The sequence below is a fragment of the Pelophylax lessonae genome, assembly GCF_965119305.1.
Source record: "Pelophylax lessonae genome assembly, chromosome: 6".
NCBI lineage: Eukaryota > Metazoa > Chordata > Amphibia > Anura > Ranidae > Pelophylax > Pelophylax lessonae.
Genome location: NC_138773.1, coordinates 236,442,877 through 236,459,028, shown reverse-complemented (window position 1 = coordinate 236,459,028; position 16,152 = coordinate 236,442,877). Strand labels below are relative to the sequence as shown.

General features: G+C 43.7%; 1 protein-coding gene across 1 annotated transcript in view; it reads right to left on the bottom strand.

Moving 5' to 3' along the window:
• Positions 1–16,152, bottom strand: part of CERKL (CERK like autophagy regulator) — a 270,516-nt gene that overhangs the window by 161,769 nt on the left and 92,595 nt on the right. Inside the window, exon 2 of the mRNA XM_082262403.1 lies at positions 10,637–10,876. Within this exon, the coding sequence (XP_082118529.1) occupies positions 10,637–10,876 (240 nt within the window). The remainder of the gene's footprint in view (positions 1–10,636; positions 10,877–16,152) is intronic.

The window sequence follows — 16,152 nt, the reverse complement described above, 5'->3', positions numbered from 1 at the left end:
CTATTCAGTGATCCCTCAGCACAGTCTGTGTCATTCCTGTTGCTTTCTTCTCCCTTAAGCAACAGTAAATCTTAAAGCTGTAAGTGGCTCTGATTTAAGGCACAATGCCAAGAACAGAGAGCACCTGAGCATGTACACAGTAGGGGGAACACACTCCCTTGCTAGATTTTAAACAGTATAGGCACTTATTTTTAATGTTTTACATAGCTATACTTGCAAAAAGGGCCAGCCTGAAGTGATCCATCAGGCCTTTATTTTCTGACTAAAGTTCCACTTTAAGGTTTAGTCAGAATGCAAAAATTACAACTGCTAGACTTCCTGTTGTCAATAATTGTTACGGATGCTGGCAGGTGCAGTCACCGCTGGGTTCTTAGCAACCAGTGATGTCAATGGCCTCATTCATTCATTCAAGAAAAAAAAATGGTGTGGGGGTTCCTCCCTAAACTCCCCCAAAAGGGCCTCCTAAAAAATACCTACTAGACCTTTGTTTGAGCATGTAGCCTAGCAGGCTAGGAAAGGAAGGGGGTGAGTGTGCGTCCCACCCTTGTGAACCGTACCAAGCCACATGCCCTTAATATGGGAAGTACCTTACCAGGGGGGTCCTATGGTGAATTACCTTGTACCCACAGTTTTTGACAAATCCTTTCATAAAGAAAACTCCAAGGGGTCTGGTATAGAATTTAAGGGGAGCTCACTTCATTTTTTACCATTATTACTTTACAGATATTATAAAAGTAATGATGTTGTAACCATTGGGCTGCGCATTGCCTTAGCAGAGGACATGTAAGCAGGACCCAACTGCAGGCTCCACAAACCGTAGGCTGCCTGCAGAAAACTAAGGGGGTGATGAATACAAAACAAAACATCCAGCACATGGAGTGAGAATAGAGGATGCTCCTTTGACTAACAAATTCTGCACAAGTACAGCAAAGCAAAGTACAGGAGTTGTTTTATACTAACACTACAAAAAGGATACCAAAATTTAGGTAAGAACATACATGCCTCTTGAATTTAGACAATACCTGTTTAGCCAGGATTTCAGTTTTATTAATGATTAAATGTTTAAGTGCTTCTAAAGCCTCAATCTTTTGTCTCAAAGATTCCCTCCTCACCCCACCTTATACTTACTTGAATCCCATCATGATCCAGTGCTGTGCATGAGAGCTGTGGTTTTCCTGGCTCTATCCCTCCTCCCTAGGCAGATCCATAGCAGGGGGAGCCATTGGCTCCTGCTTCAATCAATCAACTCCAGTGACGAGGGAGCGGGGGGGGGGAGGGCCGAGTCCCGCTATCATTGTTAATGGACGCAGTAGCAGGTCTCGGGAGCCAGTCCGGTTGAGTGCCCCCACAGGAATCGTCCTTCTGTTTTTTTCCACAAATATTTTTATCGAACATATATGAGAAAGTATACACAGTACGAATATCACAGCTTGTTGTTAAAGTTCCATGACAAGTGGATACACAAGAAATAATAAGTAGTTAACAAGTCATGGAGTAACAGAACAGAAAAAAGGTGGGGGGGGGGAGTGAAGAGGGATCAAAAGAACAGGATATTAACATTTTAAATGTTTTCGATGTTTTTAAAAAAATGTTTTTTTTTTTTAACCAATTTAAGATCTGTAGCATGTTGAGTATACTGCTGATGATAATGTCAAATAAAATGTTATATGTAAGATGGGTGTAAGATGCTAATGAGGGCACAGCTAGTGCAGGTGGAAAAATAATTGCTGAGATATAGCTGGGAACAGGACCAAACAGGCAGGTGAACATGCATGCGTAGCATATTGTTAAGTGTCTTGTAAGTTTACCGCATGAGGAACTCACCCTCAGCCTAATCTCCTAGATCTGTCATAGTTTCAGGTAAACAGCAAGGTGTCTCACAGCATTAAAGCAGGCCATAAAAAGAATATTTGGTCTTTAAATCATTCAGACTTTCCTTAAATATGGATATCTGTCCACTTATCTGGCTTACCTAAAGGTGGCCATAGATGATTCAGATGAACAGATTCCTCCTTTCACACAAGCTAGGTGGAAAGAGGAATCCTACCTGCTGAGGCATTCTATTCTGACTTCTGTTGTACAAGCACAGCCATACATGGATTGAAATTTGTCCGGTACCTGCTGAAGCGGCCAAATTTTAAACCATCTATAGCCAACTTTACTCTGTCTAAGAGGGACACAAGTCCCTTGGAATTAGAAGTGAGAGGTTATCCAAACCAATCAGCTTTCACTCTGCCAACTTCCAGACTTTATGCTGGGCTTTTTTTCTGACGGAACTCCGTTCCGCCACCTCCAGTAGCCCTCTCCTCACTTAACACAAAAGCATGTAGAGGGAATTTTTATACCACTCACTTCCTCCACCAGCTTCTATATGCTAGTGCTGGCATTAATGGGTGCCTTGGGACCGGGTCCAGAGGCTGCAACTATCAGCATTTCCTGGGGGATTCTAGTGGCAGCATCTATACCCACCTGCTGCCTGTGAGATCTGTGTAGCATGGAACCGACTGAAGCGCTCTGAAAGTCCTCCTTGTCTCTGTGCTACACAGATCTGACAGGCAGCGCTGCACGGATGAGACTGCAGTAGACAGGGGAAACAAAAAGCCTGCTCTAGCTAAAAGAATGGAGGTGACTGCACTGCTGTAAAGAAACCCTTAAGAGGGGAGACAGCTGTGGAAGGAATGGGGGGGGGGTGTGGTTATGCACAGTTACAGCTGTGGAGAGCTTGTGGTATTTTGCTTTCACTGAGGGGGGGTTGGTAGATTTTGCAATGTGGAGACTGTGGGCAGGAGGATTTGTGCAAAGTGGAGACTGTGGGCAGGGGGATTTGTACTGAGGGCTGTGGGGGTAGCTAGAGGTGAAGTATGGGGGTTGCAGAGGTTGAGAGCTGTGGATTGGGGTGAGCTGTAGATAGGGGTGCAGAAGTGAAATGTGGAGGGGGAGAGATAACCTGTGGATGAGGGGGTGTGCAGAGGTGACATGTTGATAGAGGGTAAAAAGGGGAACTGTGGATTGGGGGGAGGGCACATGCTAAGGTGAAATGTAGAATGGGGGGGGTGAGCTGTGGATTGGATGAGCTGAGGACGGGGGGGGGAGAAGGTTACCTGTGGAGGGGGGGGGTGAGCTGTTGTGAAAGGGGGGGGGGTGTGCACCAGACGATTGAAGGTGACCTGTGGATGGGGGGGGGTAAGCTGTGGACCAGAGGAGAGAAGGTAATCTGTGAGGGGGGGGGGAGCTGTGGATGGGAGGAAAGAGTGAGCTGTGGACCAGAGGAGAGAAGGTGATCGTGGATGGGGGGAGTGCTGTGGACATGGGGGAGAGGGTGAACAGTGGACCAGAGAACAGAAGGTGACCTGAGGATGGGGGGGGGGGCTGTAGACAGGGGGAGAGTGTAAGCTGTGGACCAGAGGAGAGAAGGCGACCTGTGGATGGAGCAGAGAGCTGTAGACAGGGGGTAAGAGGGTGAACTGTGGATTAGAGGAAAGAAGGTGGTCTGTGGATGGGAGGAAGAGAGCTGTGGACAGGGGGGAAGAGGGTGAACTGTGGACAGGGGGGAGAGGGTGAACTGTGGACCAAAGGAGAGAAGGTGACCTGTGAATGGGGGGGAGGGGAGCTGTGGACAGGTGGGGAGAGGGTGAACTGTGGACCAGAGGAGAGAAGGTGACTTGTGGATAGGGGGGAGAGCTGTTGACAGAGGGGAGAGGGTGAGCTAAGGTCCAGAGGAGAGAAGGCGACCTTTGGATGGGGGGGAGCTGTGTACAGGGGGGGAGCTGTGGATAGGGGGGTAGAAGGTGATCCTTGACCGTACCTATTGTTTGGTAACATGAAGGTTACCTGTGGAGGGGGGGGGGGCGGAGTGAGCTGTTGTGGAGGGGGGGGTGTGCACCAGACGACTGAAGGTGACCTGTGGATGGGGGGGTAAGCGGTGGACCAGAGGAGAGAAGGTAATCTGTGAGTGGGGGGGGGAGCTTTGGATGGGAGGAAAGAGTGAGCTGTGGACCAGAGGAGAGAAGGTGATCGTGGATGGGGGGAGTGCTGTGGACATGGGGGAGAGGGTGAACAGTGGACCAGAGAACAGAAGGTGACCTAAGGATGGGGGGGGCTGTAGACAGGGGGAGAGTGTAAGCTGTGGACCAGAGGAGAGAAGGCGACCTGTGGATGGGGCGGAGAGCTGTAGACAGGGGGTAAGAGGGTGAACTGTGGATTAGAGGAAAGAAGGTCGTCTGTGGATGGGAGGAGGAGAGCTGTGGACAGGGGGAAGAGGGTGAACTGTGGACAGGGGGGAGAGGGTGAACTGTGGACCGGAGGAGAGAAGGTGACCTGTGGATGGGGGGAGGGGAGCTGTGGACAGGGGGAGAGAGGGTGAACTGTGGACCAGAGGAGAGAAGGTGACTTGTGGATAGGGGGGGAGAGCTGTTGACAGAGGGGAGAGGGTGAGCTAAGGTCCAGAGGAGAGAAGGCAACCTTTGGATGGGAGGGGGGAGCTGTGGACAGGGGGGGAGAGGGTGAGCTGTGGATAGGGGGTAGAAGGTGATCCTTAACCGTACCTATTGTTTGGTAACACTTCTCTTTCTCATGGAATGGTGGGATTGAAGGCGAAAATGGGGCCAGGGTCGGGGACAGGGTTGGAAGTGGGGAGTTAATTGAGGAGGGAGGGTTCCTGCACCTATTCTCTAAGAAAAAAAGCCAGCTTCTAAGTATACATAGCATTATCATAAAATAGTCCTGTCGTTATGAAGATTGCACAACTACAAGGGTCTGTGTGTGATACTGTTATGGTAACTTAGAAGCTAAAAGGCAGAGTATGATATCAGCACATAAGTTAGGGCAGTAAAAAGTAGCAACTATCACACATTAATTTCGGTATAGCCCCAGTTTTAACCAGGGTAAAAAAAATTGTAACCGCGGTCATCTGAATTTTTAAAGTAGAAGAGGAAGAGGTCACAATAAGAAAAAACCTTTCCTGATTAACACCAACTCACTCAACAAATAAAGCACCTTGTGTTTCAAAGACATACCCAACAAAGCATGACAGATGTGAAAAGATAAATTGCTCTAGAAAGATCACTGCATGTGTTTACTTAGGAAAATCTGAACAGTCGTGTTCACACAGATAGTGGCCTATGTTGACTAAGGAGTGCTTATAAATACTATGATGCTGATTTTTTTTGGCACTGAAAGAAAATAAAATTATTTTGGCCATAGTGGCTACTATTTTTTCTCTACAGAATGTAAAATTAGATTGTAAGGAATATGACTGTGTGCCATGGGCCATTTTCATTTTCCCTACTAGCACATGTTCAGCGTATGCCACATTTAAGGCATGCCTGTGGTGATAACTGCCAGAGTTGCCAGAGTCAACATTTAACCAATCCTTCAAGGCCCTTGAATGGATAGTATAGCTGGTGACAGGTGTAGCACAATGGCAAGTGCAGATCTAAACAGAGGTTAAAATGGTGCTGTCCTCTGTGTATAGGAGGGTTTTGTTCTGCTTTAACATGTGTAGTGATAAGGAAGCCTATTCTTTTGAATGAGTGAGAGCTAGAAATTCACCCAACCAACCAAATCTCAGATATACACAATTTTTTTTCAATGCAGCTCGCCACAAACCATTTAGTACACTTCAACGCATGTGTGTTGGAGTGTTATTAGGAATGAATTGTATAACATAGCATTAACACACACAGCATGCTGATTGTCTAGATTAGAAACAGTCTAAAGGAGACAATCAGCAATCTGCTAAACTTTACCAGCACTTCCTAAAAGGATAAGTTCAACTTAAAAAAATAAAAATGCACATTTTTTTGCAGCTAAAAAAAATGTACATTTACAAATTTTTTTTTTGTAGGAGCCTGGAAAGCATTGCACCCCTACAATGTACAGACAAGCAGTTTCACAGAGACAGGAAGAATCAATGAACTACCAAGGGTGTTGGTACTTGTAGTTCAGAAGTGAATGAATGATGCGGCCAGGCTGTTTTCAACTAGTGTCAGCAGGTATGTGGAGAAGATCCCCCACCTGCTGTCCCAGAGAGGGCATGGATCAGGGAGCGCGTGCAGGAATAAGAACATGTTATATGTTCCCCCCTGAAAACGGATTTAACATGTTCCCAAAGGTAAACTTATCCTTTAAGCCAGGGATCCTCAAACTACGGCCCTCCAGCTGTTGCAGAACTACACGTCCCATAAAGCATTGTAAAACTCTGACATTCACAGACGTGACTAGGCACAACAACTGGAGGGCCATAGTTTGAAGACCCCTGATTTAAGCTATTGTTGGTGCCTGTGTAATAATTTCAGAACAGCTTAGTGTAGCCTAGCCCCCATCCCGCCTGGCCATTGGCACCATCAACAGCAACGTGCTGCAGCTTTTCCTATCCTCCAAGCCTTGCCTTTGGCCAGGTACGTGACTTCTGGAAATGACAATCCTAGGAAGCAGTGGACACACCCAAAATCTGCCCTGCATAACTAAAGCCAGCGGCTTTGGGGTCACATGATAGGAGGACTTTTTAAGAAAAAAAGGTAGAAAAAAAACATTTTTATAATTTGAACTATAAAGATGTAGTATTGCTGTGGTGTTGGATTATAGGGAGATGAATAAAAGAAAGCCTTTTTTCCACTTTAAAGGTCTTTTGATGCTTTTAAAATATAAGGGGCGCATGTGCGGCGCAAAGCTGTACGGAAGTCGGTAGTTGGAGCTCCGTGGGCAATTGGGACTTCCAGCGACTCCCCAGGGCAATGGGGACTTTCAGCAACTCCCCAGGGCAAAGCCTTAGTTTTTATTTTATTTTTTCATTCACCCCTGTGGGATAGTCTAGCGCATGCGGACGCTTAAGAGACAGTTTGTGGTTGAGATGCAGTCCAAATGGAGGTTAATAGGTTTATTTGGAAAGACAAAAAAAAAAAAAAACACATCTGGGTAAGTTGCTGCTTCTGTATAGAGCTCAAATACAAGGAGGCTTTGGCACACCCAACCTGTGGAAATATTATGTTGCGGCCAGATTGCTTAAATTGGCTCAGTGACATACCCTATCTGCTCAGATACCGTGACTTAGATTCGAGAGGGTATCTGTAGAGCCTTATCACCTCCCTGGTCTCTTGTGGTCTAGGTCAATTCAAATTAAGGACCTCTCTGCTCTGGGCCTAACCCCCCCCCCCTCCCCTTTATTGGCCACTTATCTAGGAGACCCAAATTTTCCCCCTGCCTTTGCTTTTCCTGGCAATTTCTCCAGATGGGTCGAACATGGTCTAGTGACCTTAAACATCCTTCCTTCAAGGTTCCACTTTTAGTTCATTTTCCAATCTACAACAGCGGTTTAACCTTTCTCACTCAGAATTCCTTGAATATCTCCAAATTAGACATTTTCTCTCTGAGAAATACAGTCTAGGAGTGAGGCGATCAGCCTTGGTGTTTGAGCGGGTGTGCAATGATACCTAGGGAACAAGGCATTGTCTCATTGATATACAGACAGAGATAATTTCCAATTCACTTGGTGTGAAGGATCGCTGTCCTATCTAGGAATTCGCTTGGCCCCTTCATCGCAACAGATGTACCAGATTAATTATCCATCTGCGTTTTTACGCATCAAACAATTGCTATGGATCTGGTCCTCCTACCATATCTAATTTTTTAGGAGGATTCAAGCAGTGAAGATGTCAATCCTTACAAAGTTGTTGTTTATTTTCCGTGCTCTCCTTTTTATGTCACATGGTCTAGTGATCTTAACATCCTTCCTTTAAGGTTCCACTTTTAGTTCATTTTCCAATCTACAACAACGGTTTAATCTTTCTCACTCAGAATTCCTTAAATATCTACAAATTAGAACTTTTCTCTTTGAGAAATAGTCTAGGAGTGAGGCGATCAGTCTTGGTGTTTGAGCGGGTGTGCAACGATACCTAGGGAACAGGCATTGTCTCATTGATATATAAACAGATTCAGGAGTATGGTCTTCCTCCCAAGTCATCAGCTATATTGCAGTGGGAGGCCAAAATGGGCCAGGCTTACTCGGAGGCTAGACATGTTGTCAAACATGCATAGGGGTACTAAATCTATTGCAGTCAAGGAAGTAGTGATCAAACTATATACCAGATGGCACTACACCCCTGTCATGTTACACAAAATGTACCCATCAGTGCCGAACACCTGTTTTAGAGGTTTCGTGGACAGGGGCACGCATCTTCACATTTTTTGGAACTGTAGGGCCACCAAATCCCTCTGGCAACAATCCTTCTCAATGGTGGCCCGCATTACAGGCTCTCTTATCGCCCTCATGTATCCCATTTTTTTGATCTTTGCCCCCATGCCAGAGGTTAGTACATACCTTGTTTAGCACTATCCACTGGGCTATAGCCCTAAACTGTGCATCCCCCTCAGTTCCTTGGTCTTAGGCTGTGCAACGCATGGAAGCAATTACATTAATGGAAAGGATTCACCACACAGTTAATTGATACTATGCATATATATTACCTTAAATGGACAAACTAGTCCTCATATTGTTAGTAATTTATATCTTCAAATAACTTGTTATACTTCATAGGCTCCTATAAAAGTGCCTAGGTGGGTTTGTGAATCTACAGTTGAACCACTGACAGTACTTATTTAATCCTGAAGATAGGACTACCATGTTTTTTTCTTTTTTTTTTTAATATCGTATACTTCGGATTCTCATGTTTTTATTTTCTTTTTGTTTCCTGCTTTAGTTTGTGTTTGTGCTTTAGTTTTCAAAGTGTCCTTTGTGAGGCATTTATTTCCTTGGTAAGACTATTGATACAGTATCTCACAAAAGTAAGTACACCCCTCACATTTTGGTAAATATGTTATATCTTTTCATGTGACAGCACTGAGCAATTGACCCTTTGGTACAATGTATAGTGGAAGTACAGCATGTATAACAGTGTAAATTTACTGTCCCTTCACAATAATCCAACACACATTAATGTCTAAACCTCTGGCAACAAAAGTAAGTTCACCCCTAAGTGAAAATGTCCAAATTGTGCCCAAAGTGTGAATATTTTTTGTGGCCACCACTATTTTCCAGCACTGCCTTAACCCTCTTGGGCATGGAGTTCACCAGAGCTTCACATGTTGCCATTGGAGTCATCTTCAACTTCTCTTTGATGACATCTGGTGGATGTTAGAGACCTTGCACTCTTTCCACCTTCCATTTGAGGATTCCCCACAGATGCTCAACAGGGTTTAGGTGGAAACATGCTTGGCCCGTCTACCCTTTACCCTCAGCTTCTTTAGCAAGGCAGTGGTCATCTTAGAGGTGTGTTTGGGGTAGTTTTCATGTTGGAATACTGCCTTGTGGCTCAGTCTCCCAAGGGAGGGAATCATTCTCTGCTTCAGTGTGTCACAGTTCATGTTGGCATTCATGGTTCCCTCAATGAACTGTAGCTCCCCAGTGCGGGCAGCACTCATGCAGCCCCAGACCATGACCCTCCCACCACCATGCTTGACTGTAGGCAAGACACATTTGTCTTGTACTCCTCACCTGGTTGCTGCCACACATGCTTGATATCATCTGAACCAAATAAGTTTATCTTGGTCTCATCAGACCACAGGACATGGTTCCAGTAATCCATGTCCTTAGTCTGCTTGTCTTCAGCAAACTGTTTGCGGGCTTTCTTGTGCATCATCTTTAGAAGAGGCTTCCTTCTGGAAAGACAGCCATGCAGACCACTTTGATGCAGTATGCAGCGTATGGTCTGAGCACTAACAGGCTGACCCCACCCCTTCAACCTCTGCAGTAATGCTGGCAGCACTCATATGTCTATTTCCCAAAGACAACCTCTGGATATGATGCTGAGCACATGCACTCAACTTCTTTGGTTGACCATGGCGAGGCCTGTTCTGAGTGGAACCTGTCCTGTTAAACTGCTGTATGGTCTTGGCCACCGTGCTGCAGCTCAGTTTCAGGATCTTGACAATCTTCTTATAGCCTAGGCCATCTTCGTGTAGACCAACAATTCTTTTTTTCAGATTCTTTAGAGAGTTCTTTGCCATGAGATGCCATGTTGAAATTTCAGTGACAGTATGATATTTAACACACCTGCTCGCCATTCACATCTGAGACCTTGTAACTCTGAGACACATGACTCTGGGGGGAGGGAAAATAGCTAATTGAGCCCAATTCGGACATATTCACTTAGGGGTGTACTCACTTTTGTTGCTAGCGGTTTAGACATTAATGGCTGTGGGTTGTTAATTTGAGGGGACAGCAAGCTGTACACTCACTATTTTACATTGTAGCAAAGTGTCTTTTCTTCAGTGTTGTCACATAAAAAGATATAATAAAATATTTACAAAAATGTGAGGGGTGTACTCACTTTTTTGAGATACTGTATATCCGTCTATTCCTAACACTGTATTGATTGCCTCAATGTTGTAAGTTTCTTTCTTTTTAGCTCCTAATAAAAGCATTTGTAACAATATATAAAAAAAAAAAAAAAAAAACTCAATATATAAAGCCTTACACTCAAATGAACCATGTAAAGATTCAATGAATCAATTTTTCCATTCAGAGAAAAGTATTTGCGTACATTGCCTTACATCTCCTTATTTCCTCTTGGCAATCCATAGATGTTGTTTAGCATAATGGACAGAAATAAAAATCAAGGAATTTTTAAAAGCAACTTACCATTCAATATTTCCTTTAATTGTCGGTACCATATGTTACAAAAGTCTTCACTTAAGTTGTGAAGGCTAATGGAGTCATCTTTCAGTTTGTGTCCCTTTCTGATGCACAAAAACAGTGTGATTCCCAACAAGGTGCCACCTTTCTCTTGTCCTGCTGAGCGGCGGCGTACCAGCTTCACGGAAAATATATCTCGCAGGTCAATAGATTCCTCTTTATGCTGTTGGCTGCTTTTGGAGCTGCCTGTTTAAAGAAACACATAAGACAAAGGTTACAGAGCATAGAGCACAGATTTTGAGTTGAACTATTTTTTTAAACTAAGCCTTTGCTTTTTCACTTTCTTTAACAGACAAACAGCAAAAGTTGTAGGTACAGGGTTGAGACAAACCATTATTTGTAACAATTACAGGTGCTTACAATGGTCAGAATGCATGTGGTTTAAAACTTCTTCAAAAAAATGTTGTAGCTGCTTGAAAGTGCTTGATGGAATTGAGGATTAAGGGAGACCCGTGCTGTAAAGGATGAAACTATTGCACCTCTTCATATGTGACTTCATCACCAGAATATGTGCTAGCCTCTCACCTCAATTACCAGACCTCTAGGGTCATTGCGCAGTGTATTGCCAAACACCGAATGGGCTCCCAATGTCCACAGCAATGCCTCCAACCTCAGACCGTTCAAACAGTGTTGTGTTCCACCATGGAGAGGAAGGAACAAAAGACATCTAGTGCTCTCCGTTTGGTCAAAAGTTTAATGTATAATAAAAAGTAATGTACTTACAAACATAGCACTTTCCAAGTGCATAACGAAAAGCAATTAGCAGAGATAACACAGCCGGCTATGCGCTCGATGTGCGATCCCTTCGGAGCGTCGAGGGTGACGTCACAGCTCCTCCTCCGTACACGTTGCGTCAGTGGGTGTGACTTCTTCAGCTGGGTACGTGGAGGGCGGCACCCGCACGCTATTTATCATTGCTGCTTGGCAACCGGACCAACAATCCCGGGGCGGAACAGGAAACTCACAGGTCTCCATTTTGGAATGGGGAAAACCAGCCATTCCAAAATGGAGACCTGTGAGTTTCCTGTTCCGCCCCGGGATTGTTGGTCCGGTTGCCAAGCAGCAATGATAAATAGCGTGCGGGTGCCGCCCTCCACGTACCCCGCTGAAGAAGTCACACCCACTGATGCAACGCGTACGGGGGAGGAGCTGTGACGTCACCCGCGACGCTCCGAAGGGATCGCACATCGAGCGCATAGCCGGCTGTGTTATCTCTGCTAATTGCTTTTCGTTATGCACTTGGAAAGTGCTATGTTTGTAAGTACATTACTTTTTATTATGCATTAAACTTTTGACCAAACGGAGAGCACTAGATGTCTTTTGTTCCTTCCTCTCCATGGTGGAACACAACACTGTTTGAACGGTCTGAGGTTGGAGGCATTGCTGTGGACATTGGGAGCCCATTCGGTGTTTGGCAATACACTGCGCAATGACCCTAGAGGTCTGGTAATTGAGGTGAGAGGCTAGCACATATTCTGGTGATGGAGTCACATATGAAGAGGTGCAATAGTTTCATCCTTTACAGCACGGGTCTCCCTTAATCCTCAAGCTTGGCTTTGTGACATCTAAAGACTCTTCCTTACTTTTATGTATACACATTATCTGTGATTGGATGGTTTTTTAAGGACTTTTTCACACCCTTAACTTTGAGTGTATATATTACTATTCTACTATTTTATATTGTAGCGCTGTATCCCCTTTGTATTTTATGTTCAACTGGGATTTGGTAGATTTGACCTGTACTGGTGTTCAGCAGCTTTTTATCCCATTTTGTTGATTGTAGCGCTGAATGCGTTTTCTATTACAATACTTGATGGAATTGGGCTTTAATTTATTTGTAGAACTAAAAAGGTTAAGTTCCAGGCGCTATTTGCTGTAATTCCCCCACTTAGGAGTATGTGTGCAGTAAGTGCACAATGTTGTAATCACAGCTCGCTTGTGCTGCTGTCCAATGGCACTGGTTCAAATGCTAGAAGGATAGAGACAACAAAAACTGACAGCGCTAAGGGGACTGGTAATGGAAAATGGAAGCAAGGATCCACAGTCGGTATTCAATAAAAGTACTGGCAATTTTTTCATACCATGTGTGTTCCAAGTGACGCAAGAAAATGTTACCATACTGGCGCTGAAAGTGGCTAGGGTACCGATGGTTGAATAGGTCCTGTATGGGATAAGCTGTGGAGAGGTGCCAAATGCCGTGGCTACAAAGATGACACTGATTGCAGGAGAACCCAAGCCGGACCTCAACGGCGTGAATAGATGCCATCACTGGAGCGCCTGGGCGGAAGCATGGTAGCCGGAAGAAGGAAACTACTGTAAACAGCATGGAACGCATGCTCCCTCGTCACCACTGACATCTTCGCTCGGTCTTCTGTCAGAATCAGCATCTTTGGCAGTCCTGATGGGCCTGCCCATGGTGTCTACGCATACACATGGGAGCCAAATCAAACTTGCAACCAATGAATGCTCAGATTGCAAGCTGAGTTGTGCATGTCCAACTCAGTGTACCTTCTAGCAGGCAAGGAAGAAGTATTTATAGCAGAGGAGACATATAGGGGTCTATTTAGCAATTTTTTTTTCAAAACTTATAAACCAAGATTTACACATTTTTCTAATTAAATCTAATCAAAATTGTGTTAATTATAGGCGAGGGTTGTGTGACTCTTGGGTAATAAATAAACCCAACAGAACATCTTCTGCAAAAAAAGCATAGCGATTTTATACACTATTCTTCCATTGTTGCTCTGTTAAAGGAAGTCTAAAAAATTGATTTATTGGCAGGACAAACAGTTAATAAATCTGAGTTACAGTGACAAACTGTAGTATAACTGTATTTTTTTTTTCTTTTTTTACAGTTTACACTTTTAGCAGGAAAATCAGTCACAGTGATTATCAAGTAAGCTGATGCTGCCAAATAATTGGTATCTGTTAATGACCGTTCATCTGGATAAATCATGTATTACAAGCTTTTGTCTTCAAATGTTTTATTAGATAAAGACAAATTAAAAAGCACAAAAGCAAACATTCAAATGCAGGATGTTATACTGCATAGTCATAAGAACAGATCATTAATATAATAATCCATCATATCAAAAAAAATCCCTCCTATCAATTGTATCCGCTGTTTTGACTCTTGAAAGTATCAAAAGGTAATAAAAGATTTTCATACGCTAAATACTCAGCTTATTATGGGCTTACAATAGTCCGTTAAAAGAATGTAGCGTAGAATCAGTTTGTTAAAAAAATATATATCAGTTAAAGTTAAAAGCCTAAATTACCAAAACAGTACATTAGCTTCCAGGTATGAAAAAAAAAATATCTCCAACATGTCAGGTTTTTACAATACCTAATTTTTCAGGAAAAACAAATGTATTTGGTGTTTGGCCATATAAAAATATGATAAGAGCTTCCGGGTTAGAAGCTATGGGTAACTTGGCAACCATGACTATTTTTTTGAATCAACCAATGAGTGGAGTATATTCTCTAAAGTGTAATATTTTTTAAAAATATATGTGTAAGGCCATCTTCAGGCCTATACAGTCCATTGAGGTGCATTACTTTAATGCGTGTTGGGTTACGGAAGCCCATCATTTTTTTTATAGGCTGCCACTGCACATCAACATTTAAAAAAAAAAAACATGACCCTTTTTTTGTAACATAGGGCACACTAAGGCTGACCATAGATGGTTTGAATCTCAGTCGGTTCAGCAGGGACCGGCTGATATTCGAACCGTGTATGGACAGCCTGTCGGATTTTAGATGTGATCATTGCTAGTGGCTATTATAGCCGCTATCAATAATCACTGTGTTGTCCCAGCAAGGGAAGGCTCCCCCTGCCCCCCTGACAAGAGAACACAATGGCTGCGCAGGAGGGATTCCCCCATCAACACTGTGTTGATAGGGGAATCAAACTATTTTCTTTCCTGCAACCTGCTCCATTTATGGCCAGCTTTAGTGAATGGTACCAAAATGCAACACACATTGCATTAACCACTTGATGACCGCCCACTGCAGATTTACTGTGGCACGCGGCCGCTCCTGGGAAAACTGACGTAGCACTACGCCGCTCGCTCAGGAGACTCTAGGGGGCAAGTGCGCGCCGCCGGTAGCGCGCTCCCGCCCCTGCTCGTCAGCTGGGGAGACAGTGCATGTGATAGGCGGCTCAGATGGCCGTCAGGCATTTGCGATCTCCCCCCGCTGACTGAGAACGACGGACGGCTGATGTAAACACTGCTGTCTGTCCTTCTCCCTGAAGTGATCACAGAGGCTATGTGATCCTGCTATATAGGATCACATGTCTCTGTGATGATCTCACAAGCCACGCCCCTCAGCTTACATTCACTCCCCTAGGGTCACATTTAACCCCTTGATCACTAAGAGTATTAACTCCTTCCCTGCCAATGGCATTATTACAGTATCAATGCATATTTTTAGCACAGATTACTGTAGTAATGTCACTGGTCCCCCCAAAAGTGTCAAAAATGTCAGTTAGGGGTCCGATCTATCCGCCGCAATGTCGCAGTCCCGCAAAAAATCACAGATCACCGCCATTACTAGTAAAAAAAAAAAAACAATAAAAATGACATAAATCTTTCCCGTAGTTAATAGACGCAATAACTTTTGCGCAAACTAATCAAAATACGCTTATTGCAATTTTTTTTACCAAAAATATGTAGCAGAAAACAAATTGGCCTAAAATGTTAAAACATTTAGATTTTTCATTTTTTTTTTTTGAAAATGTTATATAGCAGAATGTGAAAAATATATTTTTTTTTTTTCAAAATTGTCACTCTTTTTTTGTTTATAGCGCAAAAAATAAAAATCACTCAGGTGATCAAATACCACAAAAAAAAGCTCTATTTGTGGGAAAAAAAGGACATCAATTTTATTTGAGTACAGCGTCGCACGACCGTGCAATTGTCCGTTAAAGTAACGCAGTGCCGAATCTCAAGATAGGGCCTGGTCATTAAGCAGCAAAATCCTCCGGGGCTAAAGTGGTTAAGGGTGATACTGCAACGCATAGGTCGTAAAGGGCCTAAAAATTCAGCTTGATGTAAATTATGTTGTTAGCATGTTAAGTTGACTCTGTCAAAAATAATAATTGAATCAATTTAACTAAATAGTATCCCTCAAAAATAAAGAGTAAATACTCACCTGTCCTGCAGCTTGCATCTATGAACATTGATGTGATGAGGAGAAACTTCCAACGGATGTCTCTTTAGAAACCAACTCTTTCGGGTGTGTCTATCTCCTGTGTCCCAAACTGTGCTCAGTAGTTTCCTCCACTGATCCCTACATCACTAATGTGTCCTGTAGACACAACAGGAATTGAGGGAAAATATCTTGAAATTAAGGGAAAGCCAACAGACAGTTGCCCCTGGAACAAGTTTCCCCACTGGAAGGTTTCCTATCTATTCTTGTTTTGGTGGCAACTTGGATCTTGGATTTTGGCTCACTTTCAT